At 36.0% G+C, this 26,450-nt stretch overlaps 1 protein-coding gene across 6 annotated transcripts in view; it reads left to right on the top strand.

Annotated features, from left to right (window-relative positions):
* ANKRD12 (ankyrin repeat domain 12) overlaps window positions 1-26,450 on the top strand; it is a 162,655-nt gene that overhangs the window by 119,850 nt on the left and 16,355 nt on the right. For all 6 annotated transcript variants that reach the window (XM_077135964.1, XM_077135963.1, XM_077135965.1 and 3 more), the window contains 2 exons: window positions 6,783-11,500; window positions 16,698-16,796. In XM_077135964.1, the coding sequence (XP_076992079.1) occupies window positions 6,783-11,500; window positions 16,698-16,796 (4,817 nt within the window). The remainder of the gene's footprint in view (window positions 1-6,782; window positions 11,501-16,697; window positions 16,797-26,450) is intronic.

Raw genomic sequence — 26,450 nt, forward strand, 5'->3', positions numbered from 1 at the left:
TGATTGAAAGGAAGCTAAGAAGTTCCCGGTTAGTCGATTGGGTCTCAGAGGAGAATTGTGAGGTAGAGCCCTGGATTCACTGTAAGTTCTTTAAGATCATAATACATTGAGTTTTGTATATTTTCATCCATATCGCGAATTAATAGAGTAGTAGTTATTAAAAATATAAAAAAGTAGTTTCCTAAAAAGTGTAATCATTAGTATAATCAAACACGTTGGTGGGGGTGGGGGGGGGCGCCTTTTTGCCAGGTACTATTTCAGTCAGTAGGGATACTTAGATTACTAGACATGGTCCCTGTCTTCTGAGGGCTTATAGTCTGGAGGAGAGATTGGTAAATTACTAGAAGCGGTGAGTGCATTTCAAAACCATGTACAAAACTTTATTACATTTCATATCGATTTGATTGAAGTTATCTACACATAGATAATGGTTAAAGTTATGGGCATGCGTGAGTTTACCTGTAATGAGCTTCTAAGGAAGGCAGGAGAGCTGTGATGGGAGGATTCTTGCAGAGAAGGAACTAGATCATTTTAGGATCTGTCAAGAAATAGAAACCCCACCATTTATTTGAACAGAAAAAACTATAATATAAAGGTTTATTAACTACGTAAGTGAAGAATTTAAAAAGAGAACATGAAGTTTTCACAGAGTTAATAATTACAGAAAGCTGCTACTATCCATAGGGCTATGGAAACAAAGGGAAGAGCTTAGAATTATTAAAACTTAAAATTTGGGGGCAGGTAACCTGTATAGACAGAAACTCAGACCTCTGATGAGGGGATTCTTCTTGACTACTAGATGTCTGAGCTTGGAGGGAAAACCTCCAAGAAGGCACTGGCAGATTGAGTGTGGCTCTAGAAAAACTGAAAACCAGCCTCAGCTACTACCAGGTATGAGAGGAAGTTCACAGAAAACTAAGAGGAAGGAACAAGTTCCCTCTTTCCATATCCCTGCCATCTCCCTCCAGTACCCTATATTGTCAGAAACTAAGGACCCACTGGCAAAGCAGAAACGTGGTTTTCATGGTGTCAGACCCAGCATCCCAAAGCAAATGAGAAGGGTGGGTTTGGAATTGAGAGGCAATAATGTAATAACTGGCACTGTCTGTCCTTTGACTTCTACACGTATTTCAGACAATTGTTTTTGAATTCACCATCTGTTGGCTTGCTTAATTAGTCAGGCATGTGAAATGTGATTGCTATGTCAAAGTTCAGCATGAGAAATCAAACCCTCTATGTTAATTTATTTTATATGCATCATCCAATATTTACTTTTTCTGGTTTGTAAGAATTTAATTTATAAACAGGAAAATAAAGATACCTCACCAACATGTACTTTTTTTTTTTAATATGAGGTTGCTTTAAAGGTTTCATTACTATGGAAATGAGGTTTTAGTCTTTGAGATTTTAAGCCACAAAAATAAGGCTCCTGCTGGTAAAGCATCAGCAGATACTTTTTGTCTTTGGTTCCCACTGTTAGCCTATTTTACATTGTAAAAAGATTTTCCAAAGAGGAAAAGACATTGCATGTAAGGGAAATGACATTGTTTGGTTGCTGCTCCATTTGAATAACAAACAAGAAAGGATAGAAATTTATGATAGAATTTATGGTAGGGAAAAATTGAAGCCTAAGGATAATAGAGAACTCAGATAACATTGAAGTATTTTTAAAATATCACTAGTCTTAGTTGCAAATCTCTGAAAGTGCCTTGGATTGTACAAGAGCAATTTTCATATTTATTAAGTGTTTTTAATCAAATGCCACTTGATTATTTTGAATGAAGGAAAAATGCTTTAATGAAAAATTTAATGAGGTGTTTTAATAATTGCTTAATCTATTTCTCATTTTCCTTCCTAGTTACTCAAATAAGATTGCTAAGAATCATCTGAGAAAATAAACTTTAGAAAATTCTAAAGGAGCATTTTGTCAGAAGTAATTTTACATGATACTTTAAATACCAGCTCAAATTTAGTGAAAAAAATGAACATTAGAGACTTAAAAAATTAGAATTAAATGGGAAATGACTTAGTATAATAATAGCCTTGGCTATCTTTTTTTAAACTTTTTTTATTGTATTGTATAACATATATACAAAGCAAAGATATAAAGAAGCAATAGTTTTCAAAGCACTCTTCAACAAGTTGTTACAGGACAGATCCCAGAGTTTGTCATGGACTACCAGACAATCCTCTCATATTTTTTCTTCTAGCAGCTCCAGAATATAGGTGGCTAGAAGACTTAAATACTTTTTTATCATCAAATCGATTTTTTTTACTTCTTTTTTTTTGTGAAAAATAACATATACAAAAAAGCTAAAATTTCAAAGCACAGCACAATTAGTTGTAGAACATATTTCAGACTTTGGCATGGGTTACAAATTCACAATTTTAGATTTTTACTTCTAGCTGCTCTAAAATACTATAGACTAAAAGAGATATCAGTTTAATGATTCAGCATTTATATTCATTTGTTAAGTCCTATCTTCTGTATATAATTCCACCATCACCTTTGATCTTTCCATATCTCTCTTTAGGGTTCTTTGGGCTATGGCAATTCTAAATTTTTTATATTGGAAGGGTCTGTCACTAATACGGAGTAGGGAAATGGAACTATCTGATGTTCTGGAGAGGCTGGGCTAGGTTTCAGGACTTATCTGGACCAGGGACCCATCTGGAGGTTGTAGGTTTCTGGAAAGTTATACTAGTGCCTGGAACCCTTGTGGAATCTTATATATTGCCCTAGGTGTTCTTTAGGATTGGCTGGAATGGTCCTGGTTAGGGTTATGATAGATAGCAAGGTCTTCCTGAAGCTTGCATAAGAGCAACCTCCAGAGTAGCTACTCGACTCTGTTTGAACTCTCACTTCCACTGATACTTTATTAATTATATTTCTTTTCCCCCTTTTGGTCAGAATGTAATTGTTGATCCCACGGTGCCAGGTCTGGATTCATCCCTGGGAGTCATCTCCCATGTCGCCACGGAGACTTTCACCCCTGGATACCATGTCCCATGTAGGGGGGAGGGCAATGATTTCACTTGCAGATTTGGGCTTAGAGAGACTGAGGCCACATCAGAGCAACAACAGAGTCCTCCAAAAGTTTTAGACATGCCTATAGGTAGTCTAAGCTTCTCTGCTACCTACATAAGCGTCACAAGAGTAAGCCTCTTGATCGAGGGCATGGCCCATTGATTTGGGTATCCCTAAACTTTGACAAAGTATCAGGGGATTCCTTATTATTCCTTACTATTCCTGATAGTAAGGTTTAATAGTTCCATATTCTTTCTCCCCTCCCTCAAGGGACTTTGCCAGTACTTTTTGATTATCTGCTTAATATCTCTAGGATGTTTCCAGGCATTACAGTAATCTATGCGGGATTAAAGGACTTTCTTATTCCATGCTCTCTGTGTTCCAGTTGTTCAAATGAGCCATACAGATAGGTTGAATTAGATTATGCACTACAGAAAATTTCTCTCCCAGACCAAATAAACCTTTCTTCCGTTGGTCTCAAAGAGTATGTGTTGTTCTAAAATACAGACACTGTCTTCCTTACCCCTATGTTCTGAATTACTTTAATCCCAACCTGTTGGGCTGTGTTCTTATCTCTGCATATCAGGTTACATATATATAAAACAGCCTCTCAAAATCCAGAAATAATAATCACCACTCTGGACTTAATGTGTCTGCTCTAAAAGCTTACAGTCTAGGCCTTTGTTTTCTTATAAACATTTTCTAAAGGTGACTATACCATTGTTGTTTTTTTGTTTCTGGTTTATTTTGTCTCACCAAATGTCCTGCATGTTCATTCACATCGTTGCACGCCTCACGACTTTGTTCCTTTTTGTAGCAGCACAACCTTCATTCATAAGTATACACCACAGTTCACCAATCTAGTTCTCCATCAGTGCATCCTCCAGCCACCTGTATTCATTGGGGCCTTGGCTATTTTTGACTACAGAAATTTGAGGATTGGAGATTTTCTTACTATAGTAGTCATCTAAGAAAAACAGCAAAGATTTTTAGTTATTTTCCTATTGGAATTCCAGAACCAGGTTCAGCTCTGTTCTTGGGTCGTCAGAGTAGGTCAGAAAGTTTAAGGATGCTTAGAGAAGAAAAGGGATTTTTGTTTCAGCCAGGTCTGCACTGGAAATGGCATAATTGAATTGTAGTGGTCCTTGCTGATGGTCTACATACCAGCCAGACTCTTGAGAATAATGAAGGTCGTGACAGATGACAACGTAGTACCTCCTTTGTAGACTGACCCTAATGAGTGATGAGTGGAAATTTCCAAACTCTTATCTTTGACATTAATTGTTATCCTGCTAACTTTGAAATTTACTTTTTTACCTTCTTATCCCCTTTTATAGAAGTAGGGATCTTTTAAAAAGAGCAGTTAGGAAAAAAGACATCTGTATTGGCAAGTATTGCTTAATTACTTTCAGTTGGTGAATCTGGAACACAAATGACAAGCTGTGCATCTCACAGTATATACGTATGTGTGACTCCCTTCAAAGAATTTCCATTTAAACCTTTAATGTGCATATTAAAAAATGGTAAGCACTATGATGGAACTGTTATGTGAACAATACCTAAGAGTATGTGTATAGTATAATTCAAGTAGTTTATCAATAAGCATAGCATCCCCAAAAATAAAGACTAGAAAAAATTAGGCTAAGTAAATTACAGTGATTTTGCACAAAAGAAAATATGTGGATAAATGAGCTACACCAGAATCAAAACATCAAACAAAATAGTGTGATTCCATTTTATACCTGTGAAATTTAGCGAACTTTAAAAAAAAATTTTTCTGATGATATTAGTAATACATCTGTAATATCAAGTCATTGGGAGCAACTTTAATGTCCCCTAAGGAGAGGAATTAGTTTAAATGATTACATAATAGCTCAAGGTAACATGCAGCCATTAAAAATAGTAACGAAGAAAATGTAATTAAAAAAAAAGTCTATAATCTATTAAATGCAAAAAAGCCAAATACAGAATTATATACATGCTATGATTTGAGCTGCTCATTTGTATATTTTTTTAATGCCCAGGATTATTTTTAATAATCCCCTGCCTGAAATTCCTATACATTCTTTATGCCTCAGCTTCAGCACTACTTGTTATTTCTCTGAGATAATTCTCAAAGAAAGAATTCCTTAATTCTCCAGTTATCAACTGCCTTTTTAGCAGTTGTCATGTTATATAACTGTTAGGAGTGCAGTTGCCTTCTGAAGCAAGAACCTGGGATCTTTTCATCCCCAGTACCTTGCACTGTTTGCCTGGCAGAGTTTTCTTTGTAAATATTTATAAAGAAATAATGAAGATTAGTTCTAAGTGTAGAACATTATGCTGAGGTTTTTTGGGATGTACTAAGGAAAAAATAGTTCCCAGTTTCTCATAAAACTGATCATCTAATGAGAAACAGCTTAAATAGAATTAGTTACATATAATCTAGAAGAATAAAACCCTTGAAAACTGCAAATGGAAAAAATCCTCAAAACAAAATTATAAGATGTTAATAAGAGAAAACAGCACCTATTTTATAGGTATGTATTCTTTGATTCATTTAATCAAGGGCCAGAATAAATACTACTCCCAAGATTGGTGTTCCTTTTGGTGGCCAAAGTTCTGTAGTTTGATACTGTGGAATTACAATATTGATAACTGCAAACTGAGAGCATTTTCAAAGATGTATGAGCAGTTATAACTCCAAAATACTCATTTTCATATCATATACATCAAAATAACTATATGACTCATTGGCAATTAATTATAATACTGTTGTTTACACTGTTACCACATCTTCTCCAAAACAGATTGTGATCTCTCAAAGCTCTTCCTGTAGTGCCAAGTCCTTGAAGGAAGTTCAAAATGCTTCTTGAAGTTAAATTTTCATGTGAAGAAAATATTTAGGAGCTAGATTACTTTAGAGGAAGCTTAATATATTAAAATAAGTGTATCATTTTATTATTACATATTTTGCATATGAAGTGTTAATTATTTTTGTAATGCATTTGATTTCCCCCCTCCCTCCACTTGATTAGTGGCCTCGGTTTTCTTTTCAGTTAGAGACCACATTAAAGCTAGGAAAAAATGTCAACCTGATGTCTTTTTGTTCGAAAAGATGTAACGAATAGAATGTAGCAATGCTTTGGCTATATTTGTACAGCAGCTTGTATGCAATTTCATGAAACTAAATTTTCATGTACTTTAAAAATATATTAATTGAGCCCATTAATTCTTCTAATGTATAAAGTATTTATTAATATCGAGGTTAATTTATAGATAAGGAAACTGAGGAATAGAGCAGCTTTCTTTCCAGAAAATCCTGATTTAAATATTCTCTTTTCTGGAAAAAATGCACATCAATACAAAATTTTACATAACATTTTAGTAGCTAATTTTCCCCTGAATTCAAAGCCTGGGTTATAGACTGGCTATTCTATAGTGCACATTTTCTATATTATATATTTTGCTATAATATAAATATGTTATATTATATAATTTACATGTGTGTCACATATATATATATATTGAATTCAGTATATTGTGTGCTTTTACAAGTGTTAAAGGACTTGTCCTAAAGCAGATTCTCTATAAAGCTATTTCCAGAATATGATAGCAGAGTTCTTACATATTTTAATTGCATTATTCATATGTAAATCTGAAATTATTTTCTTCTGAATTGTTTAAAATATTTACTGTATATGTTATATTTTTCTCTCATTCTTTTTCTGACAGTTGTCTTTGGCAAATAACAATTTTTCTTTTTTTATTCTAGACTCTGAAGAGGCTCAGTCTGTAAATCCTTCCAGTGTAGATGAAAATATTGACTCTGAAACAGAGAAAGATTCTCTCATTTGTGAAAGTAAACAAATAATTCCTAGCAAAGCACCTCTTTCTTCTGCCCTTGATGAGTATGAGTTCAAAGATGATGATGATGAAGAAATAAATAAAATGATTGATGACAGACATATTCTTAGGAAAGAGCTACGAAAAGAGAATGAATCTGAAGTAGAAAAGAATAGTATATTTGCAAAACAGGACAAAGCTTTCTATCCTAAATCATTTAAAGGCAAAAAACAGAAACCATCTAGGGTTCTGTATTCAAGTTCTGAAAGTTCAGATGAAGAAATTCTGCAGAACAAAAAGATTTCTGCTCCATGTTCTGTCCCTGAAACATCAAATTCTGATTCACAAAGCAGAAAGGAATATGTAATTTCAAATGAACACAAACAGAAAGGTAAAGTTAAAAGAAAATTAAAGAACCAGAACAAAAACAAAGAAAACCAAGAGTTAAAACAAGAAAAAGAAGGAAAAGAAAATACCAGAATAACAAATTTGGTGGTTAATACTGCATTAGATTCCTCAGAGAAGACCAGAGAAGAGGGGAGTTTTAGGAAATCTTTCAGCCCAAAAGAAGATGCTTCATTGCAGTTATTTCATATTTCCAGTGGTAAATCTCCAAAACATTCTTGTGGGCTAAGTGAAAAGCAGTCAACACCACTAAAGCAAGAACATAGTAAAACATGTTTATCACCAGGAAGTTCTGAAATGTCTTTACAGTGTGATCTTGTTCGGTGTGATAACACAGAATCTGAATTCTTGCCAGAAAGTTCAAGTGTAAAATCTTGTAAGCATAAGGACAAAATCAAGCATCAGAAAGATTTCCACTTAGAATTTGGTGAAAAATCAAATACCAAAACAAAAGATGAAGATCATAGTCCAACTTATGAAAATTCAGATTGCACGCTGAAAAAAATGGATAAAGAGGGTAAGACATTAAAAAAACATAAACTGAAACATAAAGAAAGAGAGAAAGAGAGGCATAAAAAAGAAATTGAAGTTGAAAAGGAAAAATACAAAAATAAGGATAGTGTTAAAGAGCTGCAGAGAAGTGTGGAATTTGATAGAGAATTTTGGAAAGAGAACTTTTTTAAAAGTGATGATACTGAAGATCTTTTTTCAAGTGTAGAACATGAGTCCCTAAACTTAGAAAAAAAATCAAAGTTGGAAAAAAACATAAGAGATGATAAGTCAACCAAGGAGAAGCATATCTCAAAAGAGAGGAATTTTAAAGAAGAACGGGAAAAGATTAAAAAAGAAAATGAGAAATCTTTGAAGGAGGAAAAAATAAAAGATTTAAAAGAAGAAAGAGAGAATGGACCCACAGAAAAAGAAACAGAACTCAGTTCATTGGGTATAAGTGCCAAAGAGGAATCTACAGGGTTGCATTTAATAGAAAAGGAAATAGACATTGAAAAACAAGAAAAGCATGTAAGAGAAAGTAAGGAAAAATCTGAGAAAAGATTTCAAACTAAAGAAAAAGACATTGAGAAAACAGATAGAAAAAGTTCTGAAAAAGAGAAAAAAATGAAGCATGACCATAAGTCAGAGAAAGACAAATTAGATCTTAATGAATCTGTTGATAAAATAAAAGAAAAGGACAAGCTGTGTTCACATCACCCAGAGAAATGCCATAAAGAAGGAGAGAAAATAAAAAATACTACTACTCTTAAAAAAACTGAGGACAGAGAGAAGATTAGAGAAAAGATGGATAGAAAACATGACAAAGAAAAACCTGAAAAAGAGAGACATCTAGCTGAAAACAAAGAAAAGCACTTGATGGAGAAAAAAAATAAACAATCAGATAACAGTGAATATATAAAATCAGAAAAAGGCAAAAATAAAGAAAGAGACAGGGAGGTAGATAAAAAGGAAAAATCTAGAGATAAAGACAGTGTAAATATAACTAACTCCAAACACTTGCAGGAAGAGAAAAAGTCAAGTGTAGCAGACAGTATTAAAGCACAACATGAAAGAACCCTATCCTTTAAAGATAAGACAAAAGATGAACCTTTGAAAACTCCAGATGGAAAAGAAAAAGATAAAAAAGATAAAGATATAGACAGATACAAAGAACGAGATAAACATAAGGATAAAATTCAACTGAATAGTTTACTCAAAGTAAAATCGGAAATAGATAAACCCAAACCTAAGTCATCACCAGCATCAAAAGATACACGACCTAAAGAAAAGAGGTTAGTGAATGATGATTTAATGCAGACAAGTTTTGAAAGAATGCTAAGCCTTAAAGATCTAGAAATAGAACAGTGGCACAAAAAGCATAAGGAAAAAATTAAACAAAAAGAAAAGGAACGGTTGAGAAACCGTAATTGTTTAGAGCTTAAAATAAAAGATAAAACAAAGCATATACTGGCTGAATCCAAAAATAAAGAGCCTACTAGGTCCAAGAGTTCAGAGTTGACTGATTCTTATACCAAGGAGAAACAACCTAAAGACGCTGTAAGTAACAGATCACAATCTGTAGATACCAAAAATGTAATGAATTTAGGGAAGTCATCCTTTGTTTCAGATAATAGCTTAAACAGGTCTCCTAGATCTGAAAATGAAAAGCCAGGTCTCAGCTCCAGATCTGTATCCATGATTTCAGTTGCTAGCTCTGAAGATTCCTGCCATACCACAGTGACAACCCCAAGGCCTCCTATTGAATATGACTCTGACTTTATGTTAGAGGGTTCAGATTCCCAAATGTCCTTTTCCCAGTCACCTTTTCTGCCAATTGCAAAATCTCCTGCCCTTCATGAAAGGGAGTTGGATAGTTTGGCTGAACTGCCAGAGCGGATTAAACCACCATATGCAAACAGACTTACAACATCTCATCTCAGGTCATCTTCTGTAGAAGATGTTAAGCTAATTATAAATGAGGGTAGACCTGTAGAAGTTCGAAGATGTAGCATGCCATCTCTCATTTGTGAACATACAAAACAAGTCCAAACAATATCAGAAGAAAGCAATCAAGGTAGCTTATTAGCTGTGCCAAGAGATGTTTGTCCTTCTCCCAAACCTGAGGTATCCTCAAATATGCCTGAAAGAGACCTTCCAGTTATGTCTAACATACATTCCAGCTTTGCAACCTCTCCAACTAGATCTGTAAACAGCAAGTATATTTCAGCTGATACAAATGTTATTCAAAGTAATCCTCCAGTAAGCACTGTAATGGAAAGTCCTGTACATTTTGAGCCATCTAATCAGGTTGGTGTGATCCAAAGTAAGTCATGGGAGGGGCCTGTTGATAGACTGGAGTCATTAAGCACAAGTGACTTTATCTGCCCAAATTCAAGTATACCAGATCAAGATTCCTTGGGTCAGGGTTTTTGTAATTCTGAAAACAAAAAATTGAAAGAGCAGAATACTGATGCTTTAACTCTGCACCAGTCTGAACTGCCAGGAAATTCTTCTGCTCAGGATCCAACATTCTTTATGCCTTCACAGCCACCTTGCTTTTTACACAGCCAGTCACTTTCAGATGCTGAATCCATTTCTAAACATATGTCTTTGTCATATGTTGCCAATCAAGAGCCAGGTATTTTACAACAAAAAAACTCAGTTCAAATGATCAATTCTGTTTTAGATATTGATCACGAATCAACGAAAGATACGGAGAATACTTTTGTTCCAGCAGATGTTCAAAAATCAGATGCGTTTGTCTCAGAGTACTCCGAAAGCACCATTCAAGAAGCATCACCAAATTTTGAGAAGTCTAATACTTTGCCTGAGTTACCATCAGAAAAGGATTTTAATGGAAATGATGCTTCTTCCCAGCTAAATACACATTATACATTTAGCAAGCTAATATATAAGTGTTCTAGTGGCCATGAGATTGAAAATAAGGCAACTGATATTCAGATTATTTCACATGAAAAAGAAAACAAACTGGAGGATTTGGTTTTAACTCATTTGAATGATAAGTATGACTCTGATTTATGTGAAACAAATGCAGGGATACCTAAAGGAAACCTAAGTGAACAAGATAATCCAAAACATTGTCCTGAAAGTGAAAAGTGTTTGCTTTCCATCGAAGATGATGAATCTCAACAAAGCACTTTATCAAATCTGGATAACCATTCACAGCAGTCAGCTCAACCAGAAATGCATAAATATGGTCAATTAGTTAAAGTAGAAATAGATGAAAATGCTGATGATGATAAAACTGAAAACCAAATTCCTCAAAGAATGACTAGAAACAGAGCAAATACAATGGCAAATCAAAGCAAACAGATCCTTGCTAACTGTACATTGTTGTCAGAGAAAGACAATGAATCTTCATCTCCTAGGGGAAGAATAAGATTAACTGAAGATGATGATCCTCAAGTTCACCATCCACGGAAAAGGAAAGTGTCACGTGTACCTCAGCCTGTGCAAGTGAATCCCTCTTTGCTACAAGCAAAAGAGAAGACTCAGCAATCTCTGGCAGCCATTGTAGATTCTCTGAAACTGGATGAGATTCAGCCCTACAGTTCAGAGAGAGCAAATCCATATTTTGAATATTTGCACATAAGAAAAAAAATTGAAGAAAAGCGCAAGTTACTGTGCAGTGTTATTCCTCAGGCACCTCAGTATTATGATGAATATGTGACATTTAATGGATCTTATCTGCTGGATGGAAACCCCTTAAGCAAGATTTGTATTCCCACAGTAAGTAATATCCTCATTTGTTATAGTCTGAAATAGTGTCCAAATAGAAATATAATACAAGCCACATATGTAATTGTGAATTTTCTAGTAGCCACATTTTAAAATGTAGATAGAAACAGAAAAAGTTAATTTTAATAATTTATTTAACCCACTATATCCAAAATATTGCCATGTATGATCAATACAGCAAAATTATTGTGATTTTTTTACCTTCTTTCTTTATGTATGTATATATGTAAAGACTTTGAAATCTGCTGTACTTACAACACATCTCAATGGAGACTAGCCACATTCCAGTCCTTAGTAGCCATGTGTGGTTTACTGGACAGCCATGTATCGCTTATTGGACAGTATTTTCTTTTTTCTTACCTGTTTTTTATTTCTTTGAAGGCTATTGCCTCTACATGTCTCTTGATCCCGTGTCTTCTACTCTGCTCTGGAACTTTCCTCTGTTAAAACACTGTTCTCATTAGTGTATCATTCCCCTTCATTGGCTTTTATCCAGCCACTCCAAACATATTCAGGTCTCCTCCATCCCATCCTGGGGAAAGAAAAAAAAAAATCCCTTGACTATGCCAGTCTGTGACACTGCTACACTCTCTTTTCCTTCAGTGCCACACTGTTGAAATATCTGTTCCTGATCTTTTTTTTCTCATTTCCAAATCATTCTTTAACAATTATGCACTGGCACAGGTCACCACTTGGGTGATCGTTGGTCTCTTTTCATATTTTCTTTCTATTGATCTCTGTCCCAGTTGGCGTTGTGAACACCTTGTTCCTTGTTCTTAAAACTCTCCCCTCCCCTGTCTTCCATGGTGGGACTCTTCTGTTCCCCCTGCCTCATGACTAATTTTTCTGTCTCTTTTGATGTCTCCTCTTCTTTACCCATCCTTTAAGCATCATGGATCTCTACAAAACTGTTCTTTAGTTGACTTGCTCTGTGTGTTCTACAAATGTGATCTTTTCTGTTTCTATGTTCTCCGCAATTTTCTATGTTCTGGGTACTCCCAACAAATTCTTATGGAAACATATCAATTGTGCTTAGTTCCAAAAGCAAATAGAGGTGATGCCTAAGAGGCATCACCACCTAAATGCCCTTCAGGTATCTTGTCATAGATTGGGTATGCCAGGAAGCAAACTCTTGAGGGTTGTGTGCAAGAGATTTATTGGTGAGTGCTGTCAGGAACAGTACCTGCAACAGTGTGTGAGGGAGACAGACCTGGGCAGAGCGAGATGAACTAGATATAGTTGCAACAGTGACTGCCCTCAGGGATGGAACATGATGACCTTGGGCATACCAGTTCTCTTCCCTTGAAGGTAAATTCTGGAAAGGGACTCCTGGAGAGCTGTTGGCCACGAACATACCCAGCAACTAGAATGATGAATGCTTCATTCCCAGGAAAGTCTGATTGTACACCACAGCAACATCTACCACACAACTCAACTTGACATGTACCAAAAGGAATTATTTACCTCACCCCTTAAAAGGAAAATACTGTATTCATTAATGATGACATCAGAGTAGAAACCAGTCAGTCACAAGGTTCAGAGAAGATCAAGAAGTTAGAAAAAATTGGTCTTCTAGTCTGCATCCACAGAATATACCTAATTCTAGTGCCTTTTAAGTCTTCTTAAAAGACAGGGATTTAGTGTTGTCATAGTAAATTAGCAATAGTTTGAGATTTATAAAGTGTATATGTTATGTGTAACATATACACTTTTCTTATTCCTGCAACGGTGATGTTTAATACAGGTTCCCTTGCAACAAATTCTGAGGATGTTTTTGATCATATAATAATTTAGTTGTATCATACATTGTTTCAGAGGGGCCTATTAGCAGAATTGAGGAATATTTTTGTATGAAGTGGGTTTTTTGCTCTCTGAATTTTTTAATGAGAATTACGAAGTAGACAAACACATGGCACAATATCATACAAAGAACAGTAGATTGGCAGTTAAGCATATATGAATTGAAGCCTAGATTTTGCTACAAATCAGCTGTGTAATCTTGAATAATTCACTTAGCCACTCCAGTCCTTAGTTTCCATATCAGCAAAATAATCTACTTCAATATAGATTGAAGTAGTATATGCCAAAGCCCACTTAAAAATTTTAAAACACTATATAAATTTGAGGGAATCCCATTATTTTATTCAGCTCACACCAACTTTAAGGTTTATATTTACCAGCACTAATATGTGCATCCTAGCCTTTTGCTCATAAAGGGCTGTGCTTTTGAGTTTATAGGACTGAACCTTGTTCAAAATTTAGTTTCAACAAAAGGACCAGAGTAATAAAAATTGCTTTGATGCTTCATTATTTCTCATACTTTCCAATATGATTGTATCCATTCATTTCCTCCCAGGCAGCTCATTTTATCAAAGTAGCCTTTCCTCAAGTGTGATATGTTTATAAAACATATTTAAAATGTGGTAAAATGTCCTCAAAATCACTTTGAGAGTTGACTTTTCCATCAGGTATTTTTCTCATAATTTAAACAGAATGCTGACATTTTTCTAGAGGAAACCAAGGGAAGAAAAATAAAACTACAGGTCAGATTCCTAAAACCAAATGAACAAGGGCGAAATGAAAGAAAAAGAGACTTGTCACAATCTGACATCTCCTGTGGGCACTGGTGATAACAACACACTCTACAGAAAACCTCCAAAGGGATTCCAAATGTGAGTGGTAAAAAGAAAGTGCATCCCTGGGATGCTGTGGAGAGAGTATTCTAGAGGCTCCTGGGATTCACAGATACTGAGAAACAAAATCTCCAAGCATGATTTACTTAAAGTTAGATGAGAACAAACTCAGAGAAAAAAACACAGTAAAACAAAAAAGTCTCCATAAATCTTTTTGTGATTTTACCTCTCCTCTGTTCATTGATACACTTTGATAATTCCAGAATGTATAGATTTACCTCAGACTTTTACTCAGTTTTTTTTGCCAACTGGTTAGCTTAACCTGAATTTTTATAAGCTCTGCAAACTCAATGTTAACACCAAAAATCTGCTTTTCTTTCTCCTGCATCTTCCTATTCGCTCTATTTACCAGCCATCCAGTCTTCACACTAAAAACCTGAGTCCTCCTTGACTGGTTTTCTTTTTTCATCCCTGTTACTCAGTTGGTCACCAGCATTTTTAGAACCCATCCCCTGTTCTCCTCCCACTTCCTCATCCATCTCACCAATATAACAGTGATTGCTTCCTTAATTCCTTGCCTGCAATCTTGTCAAAATCTGTTCTCCGTATAGACACAACAGTGAGCTGTAAGAACTTTCAGTGGATCCCCAAATGCGTACAAAATTTACCAGAGTGTGTCCTGCATAGTACCTGTTCTGCAGCATGTTATGTGGGAGGAAAAAAGGTTTTCATAATAACATAAGTTTGGGAAACACTATTAATCTAAATATAAATGTTTCTTCACTGCAGGATCTCTCAGAATCTTTAATATGTTAATTTGTGATTCCTTAGGAAGTATATGGATCCAGTGTCTCCCAAACTTGTTTTTGGACCATTTCCTGCTAATCATTTTAAGTAACCAATGTTCTGTGCAACATAGTTTTGAGAAAAACTGACTTACAGAATGAAATACAGCCTTCATAGTTTGCCATTACATTGACCCTGCTGATCTCTCCATCCTCATATCCCACCATTTCTTTCCTCAAATTTGATGTTCTGGGAACTCGAGGCTGCTTATAGTTGCCTCAGGATACCATACTGTTTATTTGTTTCATGCCTGTCGTCAGGCCATCCTCTCTTCTAGGAATCATCTCCCTCCCTTTTCCTTTCTTTTTCCCTCCCTACAATTCTTTTCCTCTGGTTCTTCGTTTATGCTGTAGCTCAGGCATTAACCTGAGATTTCTGTAAAGGATTCTTTCTCTGAAGCCTAAATCTCAATTGAGTTGATTTTCTTCCTTTAGGCTCCTTGAAATAACTGGAGGTCTGTATGACTTTGAAAAACTAAAAACTAGAACCAGACTCTATAGTGCTTGTCAGATTCAAAGCAGTTCATGGGACACAGAAATCAAACAAGCATTATTGCAGTTAGAGGCCTGTAGAGCGATCAGTCCCAATACATTGTTTTTCCTATAGAATTCTCCGCATTCTGGATTCAACTGGCTGAATCTTTATGAGGACATTTTACAAGTTTTTCAGTCCCCCATAATTTCTTTAAATTTAGTTTAGAGTCTTGATTAGACCCAGGTTCAATTCTCTGACAAGAGCCTTTTAAAGATGGTTGGGTAGGCTTCATTCCTATGGCACCGCATCTGGAAGCACATAATGTCTGGTTGTTCCACTTTTTCTTATGGATTTTACAGTCAAACTCTCAGGAGAGTCAGTGAAGTTATTATATTGTACCAAAATATACCAAGATATCTTACTTTACTGTAAAAGCTGACAGTAATTATAAACACGGGTAAGAGGAAGGGAAAATATAGATATTCCGGGGGATAGAGGGAAAATGTTCCTTGAGTCAGACAGTTAACTACCATATTCAAATTCTCTGTATATTAACAGTAGGCTGCATGCACAGATTTCAACTTTCTTAACCCCAGCATCTATGAGAACACACAGTCCTCTATAATATCAAATCAGAGATTGATGATGAGCTGTGGGAGTATGGTTAGACACAGTAATGTTGGACAGCACATGCAATGAAGAACCTAGAAAAACACAAATATTTTAGGAGACCATGTTGTCTGGTTTTTTTTAAAGAATAAATTCACTCAACAGAAAACTCAGGACTTTAGTGTTTGATCTTGATTGTATTTGCAAAGAGAATTCACTGACGATGTTCAGCTACTGGAATATTTAGGACTGTTTGCTAGGTGCTTATATACCAGCCTTTCTTTGTGACTCCTCCCACACAGGCTGTGAGCTATCACTCATTGATGCTTTAAAATATGTCTACCTGCAGTAAAAATCTTCCTTAGGTCTTCTAATTTATTTTTGAAATTTGCTGTGGTCTCAGAATCAAAACTTATAAGCGTGCTACAATTCTCTGCTGCTTCAAAAAGTTGAAATTGCTTGAGAAGTAATAATAACCAGTTATATCAGTTGTTACTGCATTGTTTAATTCATAGAGTATCAGAATTTGGTTTTATTAGCTTAGGTACTAAAATGGTTTAATTTTAGAAAAATAGCCCATTATTGTAAATAAAACCTAATATTTTAAACCATTTTTTATAAATCAGATTACACCACCACCTTCATTGTCAGATCCACTTAAGGAGCTTTTTCGGCAACAGGAAGTTGTAAGGATGAAGTTACGTTTGCAACACAGTATTGAAAGGGTAAGAAATATTTAAATTTACATTTATGTTAAAAAAAACTGTCTTAGCAATAGATGGAAATGGCCTACAGTTTTTACTAGTAATGACTTTTATTACTTGAAGTCATTGGTGGAAATGGTTTGATTTTATCATCTTATGCTTATATATTTAGGTGGAGAATTTTAAGCCTATTTTATCATAGCTGCTCCCATATTATAATTCATGTGAAATGTAATTTTTATATATAAAGCCTGTAATAATTTCTTTTTATTTGTTGAATTTGGAGAGTTATTGCCGTGAATCCTAGTGGAATGTCTGGGTTTCCAAGTTGCTTGGTCTAGCTACTTCAGGACTTAACATGCAAAATACTTTAAAAGGCTATGCCTATAGGTCTTTATATGTCTGCCTTAATATCTTGTTTCTAGTGGTTAGTCTTGGCTTGAAATAACAGCAGAAAGAAAAACTATCATTATTTGTAGAAACACAACCCAGTTCACTTGGGTTAGCAAAAGTATAACACCTTATACCTTCATAATGTTTTGTAAGTGTCATAGACCCCTAACAATGTGATGTAAGCTACAGTTCTTCCTCACAGGAAATATATATATATATTCCTGTACAAAATAAATCCTGTATACATTTTCTTTGATCCAGCCTTGACTGCTTCCTTAGGGCAGAGGTCCTTAGCCTTTCTTATGTCATGGACCCCTGTAACAATCTGGTGAGACCTGTAGAAGCTCTCATTTCTCAGAATAATGTTTTTAAAGGCATGAAATAAAATTCATGGAGTTGAAAAGAAAGCAGCGGGCACTGCAACAGTGGCTCTGTGGCAGAATTCTTGCCTGCCATGCTGGAGATCTGGGTTCGATTCCCAGAGCCTGCCTATGCCAAAAAAAAGCAACAACTAAAAGAAAGAAGCACTGATATTCCCAGACCTTGCCACACTAGAACATGACCCCATATTAGTGAGCAATTTGTTATCAGTAAGAAGTTTCATATAATATACTCTAGTAGTGATTTCAACTTTCAGACGTGTTTGAACCCATATGGTTTATGTTCATCTATATGCCTATTAGGAGTTCACTAGAACATTGTACAGCATCCGGTAAAGAGCTGGAAGAACATGCTGGTAAGTTGCAGTGAATACTAGTGAATTTCACTCTTGTAGTGGCTACCTTCACCCATCTTCTGCCTCTTGCCAGGCAGCAGTGAGATCCTCACTCCAGGTCCTAGTGCAGCTTTCTGGTAGAATATAAAGACCTAGGTCCCCAAGATTCAGAGTAGGGGTGTGGTCCGATCACTGCTTTTTCGATGAGCTACTTCAAATCACTGGGGCCCAGCTCTCCCAACCCACCAGAGGAAATAGTTAAAGGGTCACATTTATTTGGCAAGTACCAAAACAAGAAATTACAGCTTCTTTTTTGAACAAAAAAACCAAAAATAAATAAACAAAAATTAAAAAAAAAAAAGAAATTACAGCTTCAAAGTGCCATAGAGAAGCTCCAGGCATCCTTGGAAAGCCTCTCATTCATCCCCTCCCTAGGGCAGTGTGGAAGTAGCCAGCCAGTGCTACCTTTGTGGGTCTCTGATCTGCATCCAGCTGGGAAAGACTGGCCTAGAAAACTTCTGCCCTGTTCCCTAGCTCACATACCCCTCCCAGAATTTGCCCTGCAGGAAGAAGCAGCTTGGAGCAACAAAAATGGTGTTAAGAAATTAGATGATTCAAGTGGCCTGGAGCAAAGGCTTACCTGTTTGAGGTCCTGTGGTGGTGCACCCTGGAAAGTGAGAAGGTCAGTTTCTTAGGGAGTACATGGGGCATTTAAATTTCTGTAAACAAGAGAACTCCTAAGGCCGTGAGAAAGCAAAACACAAGCCAGGACAAGACACAGGCTCAGAAGAGACCTGGAGGATTCTGCACTTTGCTCTCTCCTTTGGCCAACTTTCTTGATAGCAGTTAAATTTGATGGAGAGCCCCACCTAACACAAAGACTGTGAATGGTGTTTTTGCATTGGTTTATTTGGTTTTCTGAGCTCTTAGAACTCAAGAAAATCTCTGTCATACCAATAGCTGTATACAACTCAAGAAACATACAGCTCAGGGACTAAATCCCAGAGTTAACATTTTAAAATATTAAAATGTACAATGTACAAAAAGAATACAAGGCAAACAAAGAAACAGGAAAAGATGGCTTATCCAAAGGAAAAGGATAAAAATCCAGAAAATGTCAGTGGCGAAGACCAGACAATGGACATACTGGGCAAAGACTTGGAAAAAAATGATCTTCAGTATGCGCAAGGTGATGAGGAAAAGTGCAAAGAAAGAAGTAAAGGACATCTAGAAAATAATGAATGAGGAATGTGAGAATCTCAGTGTTAAGAGAAATTTTACGGAACCAAACAGAACTACTGGAGTTGAAGACCACTGTAACTGAAATGAAAAACTCCTAGAAGGGTTGCAACAGTGGATTGGATCTAGCAGAAGAAAGAATCAGTGAAAAGACAATTGAAATGAGTCAGGTTGAAGAGCAGCAAGAAAAATGAATGGGAGAAAGCAAAAATAGCTTAAGAGACCTATGAGACACCATTAAGTATATCAGTATACATATTATGGGAGTCATAAAGGGAGAAGAAAGAAGAAAAGGAGCAGAAAGGATTATTCCAAGAAATGACAGAAAACTTCCCAAGCTTAGCAAAAGTTATGTACATCCAAGAAGGCCAACAAACACAAAACAGGATAAACTTGAAGAAACTGTGTTCAGACGTATGGTCATCAAACTCTTGATACAAAAGGAGATAGTTCTGAGAGCTGCAAGAGAAAAGCAACATGTTATGTACAAGGAGTCTCAATTAGACTAAATTCCAATTTCTTATTAGAAACCATGGAGGTAATTTTATATCCAGCAAGATATTCTTTCAAAAATGAAGGAATTTAGGGCAGGCAACGGTGGCTCAGTGGCAGAGTTCTCACCTGCCATGCTGAAGACCTAGATTTGATTCCCAGTGCCTGCCTATGTAAAAAAAGAAAGAAATGACATTCCCAGAAAAAGCTAAGGAAGTTCAATACCACCAGACTTGCCCTACAGGTAGTTCTGAAGGTAGTTCCTCAAACTGAAAGTGAAGGACTGTAAACAGTAGATCACAGCACTATAAAAGAAATAAAAACCTCTAGTAAAGTAACCACATGGGTAATTATAAATACCAGTACTATTGTATTTTTGGTATGTACCTCCACTTCTTATTTCTTATAGGTGTCAAAGACAAATGCATAAACCATAATGATAAATCTCTGGTTTTGGATATACAGTGTACAATGAATTTCAAACCAGCACATGCATTAAAGGTAGGACCGAGAGGGAAATTTTGGGCTCTAAGTACTTATGGTAAAAATAAGAAAAATTTCAAATCAGTGACCTTATCTTAAAACTGGATGATCTAGAAAGCAAAGAACAAAACTAAATGCAAAGCAAGCAGAAGGAAGGAAATAATAAAGATTAGAGCAGAGATAAATAAAATACCGGAGAGAGAGAGACCAGTAAAATTGACAAGCATTTAAAGTGGCTGATAAAAAAAAAAAAAAAAGAGGACTTCCGGAGAAGATGGCGGCTTAGTAAGACGCGCGGGTCTTAGTTCCTCCTCCAGAAAAGCAACTAAAGAAACAGAAACAATACGAAACAGCTCCCGGAGCCACGACAGAGACCAAAAACACAGCGTACCCATTCTGGAACGGCTGAACGGGCAGGGAGAATCGCTGCGGTGAGATACCCAAGGGGCGCGCGTTTTCCCGGCCGGGGCAGCTGGCGACTGGGGTCCCCTCCACGCACGTGGCTCCCCAATCTGACTGGGAACGTTGGATAGCGGGGCCCTCCCGCCACGCTTGGCGTCTCGGCCCAGCTGGGCAATTTGGACCAGCACTCCCCCAAGCTGCTGCGGCCGGCGACCCCCGCTCCACGCGCGGTTTCCCGGGCCGACTGCAAGATTCGGATTGGCAAGTTAAAGGAGCCACAGCATCTTTTACTGGTGAGCCCCGCAGACAGACGAGCGCCACGAGCACCACCTACTGGGCAGGAAAAGAAAAACAGAGCCCAGAGATTTCACAGAAAAACCTTTCAACCAGCCGGGTCCCACACCCAGGGAAATCTGATCAAATGCCCAGACACCAGCAGAAAATAATGCATGACGCTCGGAAAATTGAAGATATGGCCCAGTCAAAGGAACAAACCAATAGTTCAAATGAGATACAGGAGCTGAGACAACTAATGCTGAATATACGAACAGAAATGGAAAAACTCTTCAAAAACCAAATCAATAAATTGAGGGAGGACATGAAGAAGACATGGGCTGAACAAAAAGAAGAAATAGAAAATCTGAAAAAACAAACCACAGAACTTATGGGAGTGAAGGACAAAGAAGAAAAAATGGAAAAAACAATGGATACCTACAATGGTAGATCTAAAGAGACAGAAGCTACAATTAGTGAACTGGAGGATGGAACATCTGAATTCCAAAAAGAAACAGAAACTATAGGGAAAAGAATGGAAAAACTTGAGCAGGGGATCAGGGAACTGAATGACAACATGAAGCGCACAAATATACGTGTTGTGGGTGTCCCAGAAGGAGAAGAGAAAGGAAAAGGAGGAGAAAAACTAATGGAAGAAATTATCACTGAAAATTTCCCAACTCTTATGAAAGACCTAAATTTACAGATCCAAGAAGTGCAGCGCACCCCAAAGAGAATAGACCCAAATAGGCGTTCTCCAAGACACTTACTAGTTAGAATGTCAGAGGTCAAAGAGAAAGAGAGGATCTTGAAAGCAGCAAGAGAAAAACAATCCATCACATACAAGGGAAACCCAATAAGACTATGTGTAGATTTCTCAGCAGAAACCATGGAAGCTAGAAGACAGTGGGATGATATATTTAAATTACTAAAAGAGAAAAACTGCCAACCAAGACTTCTATATCCAGCAAAATTGTCCTTCAAAAATGAAGGAGAAATTAAAACATTTATAGACAAAAAGTCACTGAGAGAATTTGTGACCAAGAGACCAGCTCTGCAAGAAATACTAAAGGGAGCACTAGAGTCAGATACGAAAAGACAGAAGAGAGAGGTATGGAGTAAAGTGTAGAAAGAAGGAAAATCAGATATGATATATATAATACAAAAGCCAAAATGGTAGAGGAAAATATTATCCAAACAGTACTAACACTAAAAGTTAATGGACTGAATTTCCCAATCAAAAGACATAGAATGGCAGAATGGATTACGACCCAGCAATACCACTGCTAGATATCTACTCAAAGGACTTAAGGGCAAAGACACAGACGGACATTTGCACACCAGTGTTTATAGCAGCATTATCTACAATTGCAAAGAGATGGAAACAGCCAAAATGTCCATCAACAGACGAGTGGCTAAACAAACTGTGGTATAGACATATGATGGAATATTATGCAGCTTTAAGACAGAATAAACTTATGAAGCATGTAATAACATGGATGGACCTAGAGAACATTATGCTGAGTGAGTCTAGCCCAAAACTAAAGGACAAATACTGTATGGTCCCACTGATGTGAACCGACATTCGAGAATCAGCTTGGAATATATCATTGGTAACAGAGACCAGCAGGAGTTAGAAACAGGGTAAGATAATGGGTAGTTGGAGCTGAAGGGATACAGACTGTGCAACAGGACTAGATACAAAAACTCAAAAATGGACAGCACAATAATACCTAAGTGTAATGTAACTATGTTGGAACACTGAATGAAGCTGCACCTGAAATATCGTTTTTTGTTTGTTTGTTTGTTTGTTTGTATCTTTTGTTTTTTTCTTTTTCCTTTTTTATATATATATATATTTTTATTATTATTATTATCTTAATTCTCTTCTCTATATTAACATTCTATATCTTTTTCTGCTGTTTTGCTAGTTCTTTTTCTAAATCGATGCAAATGTACTAAGAAATGATCATATATCTATGTGATGATACTAAGAATTACTGAGTGCATGTGTAGAATGGAATGATTTCTAAATGTTGTGTTAATTTCTTTTCTTTTTTTTGATTAATAAAAAAAATCAAAAAAAAAAAAAGAAAGGATACAAATAACTAAAATCACAAATCAAAAAGGGGGCAATTACTACCAACCCCACAGAAATAAAAAGGACTATAAGAGGATACTATGTACAACTGTACACCAACAAGTTAGATAACCTAGATGTAATGGACACATTCCCTGAAACACACACTTTATCTACACTGACTCAAGAAGAAATAGAAGATCTCAGCAAACCAGTAACTAGTAAAGAGAGTCAATCAGTAATCAAAAAACTCCCAACAAAGAAAAACTCAGGACCAAATGACTTTCAAAAGGGGATTTTACCAGATAGTCCAAGGAGAAATAACACCAATCCTGCTCAAACTTAAAAAATTGCAAAGGAGAGACACTCAACTCATTTTATGATGCCAACATCACCCATATACCAAAGCCAAATAAATATACCTCAAGAAAAATATGTGACAGATTATTATCTTTTATAAACATAGATATAAATATCTTCAACAAAATACTAGCAAACCAAATCCAACAGCACATTAAAATAATTATATATCATAATCAAGTGGGATTTTTTCCCAGGTATGCAAGGGTATTTCAACGTAACAAAATCAATTAATGTAATACACCACATTAACAGACAAAAAAAAAAGGGAAAAAACACATGATTATCTCATTTGATGCAGAAAAGCTATTTGACAAAATCTAGCGCCCCTTCTTGATAAAATAGAAATAGAAGGAAATAGAAAAATAGAAATAGAAGGAAACTTCCTCAACATGATAGAAGACATGAAAAACCCACAGCTAACATCATACTTAATGGTGAAAAACTGAATTTTCCTTTTAAGACAAGGATGCCTACTATCAACACTGTTCTTCAACATTTTACTGAAGTTCTAGCCTGTGCAATTATACCAAGACAAACAAGTCATGTAAATTGGAAAGGAAATACTTACACTTTCCCTATTTGCAGATAACATGATTCTATGATTTAAAAATCCTGAAAAATCCACAGCAAAGGTACTAGAGCCAACAAGTGAATTCAAAAGAGCGGCTGGCAGGGTACAACATTAACACCCAAAAATCAGTAGCTTCTATTCCCCGGTAATGAACAAGAAAAAAGAATCTATTTGCAATAGCAACTAAAATAATCAAATATTTAGGAATAAATCCTATAAGGATATGAAGGACCTGTACACAGAAAGCTGTGAAATACTGCAAAAAGAAATCAAGAAAGACCTAAATAAATGAAAGTACATTCCGTGTTCATCAGTTGGAAAACTGAATATTGTTAAGATGTCAGTTTCTACCCAAAGCAATTTATAGATGCAATGCAATCCCAATCCAAATTCCAACAGGCTTTTTTGTAGAACCAGAAAAAAGCAATTATCAAATTTTTTGGGGGTGGGGGGCACAAATGAAATCAGAAGGAAAGATATATGATAAAGACTGAGATGGTGTAATCTAGGAATACCTAGAGTATATAATGATAGTGACTAAATGTACAAATTTAAAAATGTTTTTGCATAAGGAAGAACAAAGGAATGTCAATACTGCAGGGTGTTGAAAATAGATGGTAATATTTTAAAACTAATTTATGTGTGAGACCAAAGCAAAAAATGTTTGTTTGGTACAAAATTTATATTTTGACAAGTGCATTTCCTAATATAACTTATGTGGACAGGTTAATTGAACACTGTAAGTACATGGAACCTTGAGTAGGGCATGAGATTTCGTAGGTTTGTTCAGAGTGATACCCCACTAAATCCCAGAGTGATTTGAACAGTGAATAAAGAAGTTATCTGCAGGGTCCCCTTGGGGGAATGATGAGAAAGGGGGAAAATTCAACTTCAGTTGAATTCAAAACTTCAATTCTCCCCCAAGTGGAGAATTCTTGATATTCTTATAAGCAGTGGGGACAACCAAAGCAATGGGCTCTGAGCCCCCAATCTTGGGGTTTGTTCATATGAAACTTAACCCTGCAAAGGTTAAGCCTATTTAAAATTAGGTCTAGAGGAGACATAACCACTGACCTCACAGAAGTAAAGGAGGTAATAACAGGATACTATGAACAACTTTACGCTAATAAATACAACAATTTAGATGAAATGGATGGGTTCCTGGAAAGACATGAACAACCAACTTTGACTCAAGAAGAAATAGATGACCTCAACAAACCAATCACAAGTAAAGAAATTGAATCAGTCATTCAAAAGCTTCCTAAACAGAAAAGTCCAGGACCCAGACGGCTTCACATGTGAATTCTATCAAACATTCCAGAAAGAATTAGTACCAACTCTCCTCAAACTCTTCAAAAAAATTGAAGTGGGGGAGGGTAAGCTACCTAATTCATTCTATGAAACCAACATCACCCTCATACCAAAACCAGGCGAAGATATTACAAAAAAAGAAAACTACAGACCCATCTCTCTAATGAATATAGATGCACAAATCCTCAACAAAATTCTAGCAAATCGAATCCAACAACACATTAAAAGAATTATACATCATGACCAAGTAGGATTCATCCCAGGTATGCAAGGATGGTTCAACATAAGAAAATCAATTAATGTAATACACCATATCAACAACTCAAAGCAGAAAAATCACATGATCATCTCAATTGATGCAGCGAAGGCATTTGACAAGATTCAACATCCTTTCCTGTTGAAAACACTTCAAAAGATAGGAATACAAGGAAACTTCCTTAAAATGATAGAGGGAATATATGAAAAACCCACAGCTAATATCATCCTCAATGGGGAAAAATTGAAAACTTTCCCCCTAAGATCAGGAACAAGACAAGGATGTCCATTATCACCACTATTATTCAACATCGTGTTGGAGGTTCTAGCCAGAGCAATTAGACAAGAAAAAGAAATACAAGGCATCAAAATTGGAAAGGAAGAAGTAAAACTATCACTGTTTGCAGACGATATGATACTATATGTCGAAAACCCGGAAAAATCCACAACAAAACTACTAGAGCTAATAAATGAGTACAGCAAAGTAGCAGGTTACAAGATCAACACTCAAAAATCTGTAGCATTTCTATACACTAGCAATGAACAAGCTGAGGGGGAAATCAAGAAACGAATCGCATTTACTATTGCAACTAAAAGAATAAAATACCTAGGAATAAATTTAACTAAAGAGACAAAAGACCTATACAAAGAAAACTACAAAAAACTGTTAAAAGAAATCACAGAAGACCTAAATAGATGGAAGGGCATACCGTGTTCATGGATTGGAAGACTAAATATAGTTAAGATGTCAATTCTACCTAAATTGATTTACAGATTCAACGCAATACCAATCAAAATCCCAACAACTTATTTTTCAGAAATAGAAAAACCAATAAGCAAATTTATCTGGAAGGGCAGGGTGCCCCGAATTGCTAAAAGTATCTTGAGGAAAAAAAACGAAGCTGGAGGTCTCACGCTGCCGGACTTTAAGGCATATTATGAAGCCACAGTGGTCAAAGCAGCATGGTATTGGCATAAAGATAGATATATCGACCAATGGAATCGAATAGAGTGCTCAGATATAGACCCTCTCATCTATGGACATTTGATCTTTGATAAGGCAGTCAAGCCAACTCACCTGGGACAGAACAGTCTCTT

The sequence above is a fragment of the Tamandua tetradactyla genome, chromosome 18 (genome assembly GCF_023851605.1).
Source record: "Tamandua tetradactyla isolate mTamTet1 chromosome 18, mTamTet1.pri, whole genome shotgun sequence".
In the NCBI taxonomy this organism is placed as follows: Eukaryota; Metazoa; Chordata; class Mammalia; order Pilosa; family Myrmecophagidae; genus Tamandua; species Tamandua tetradactyla.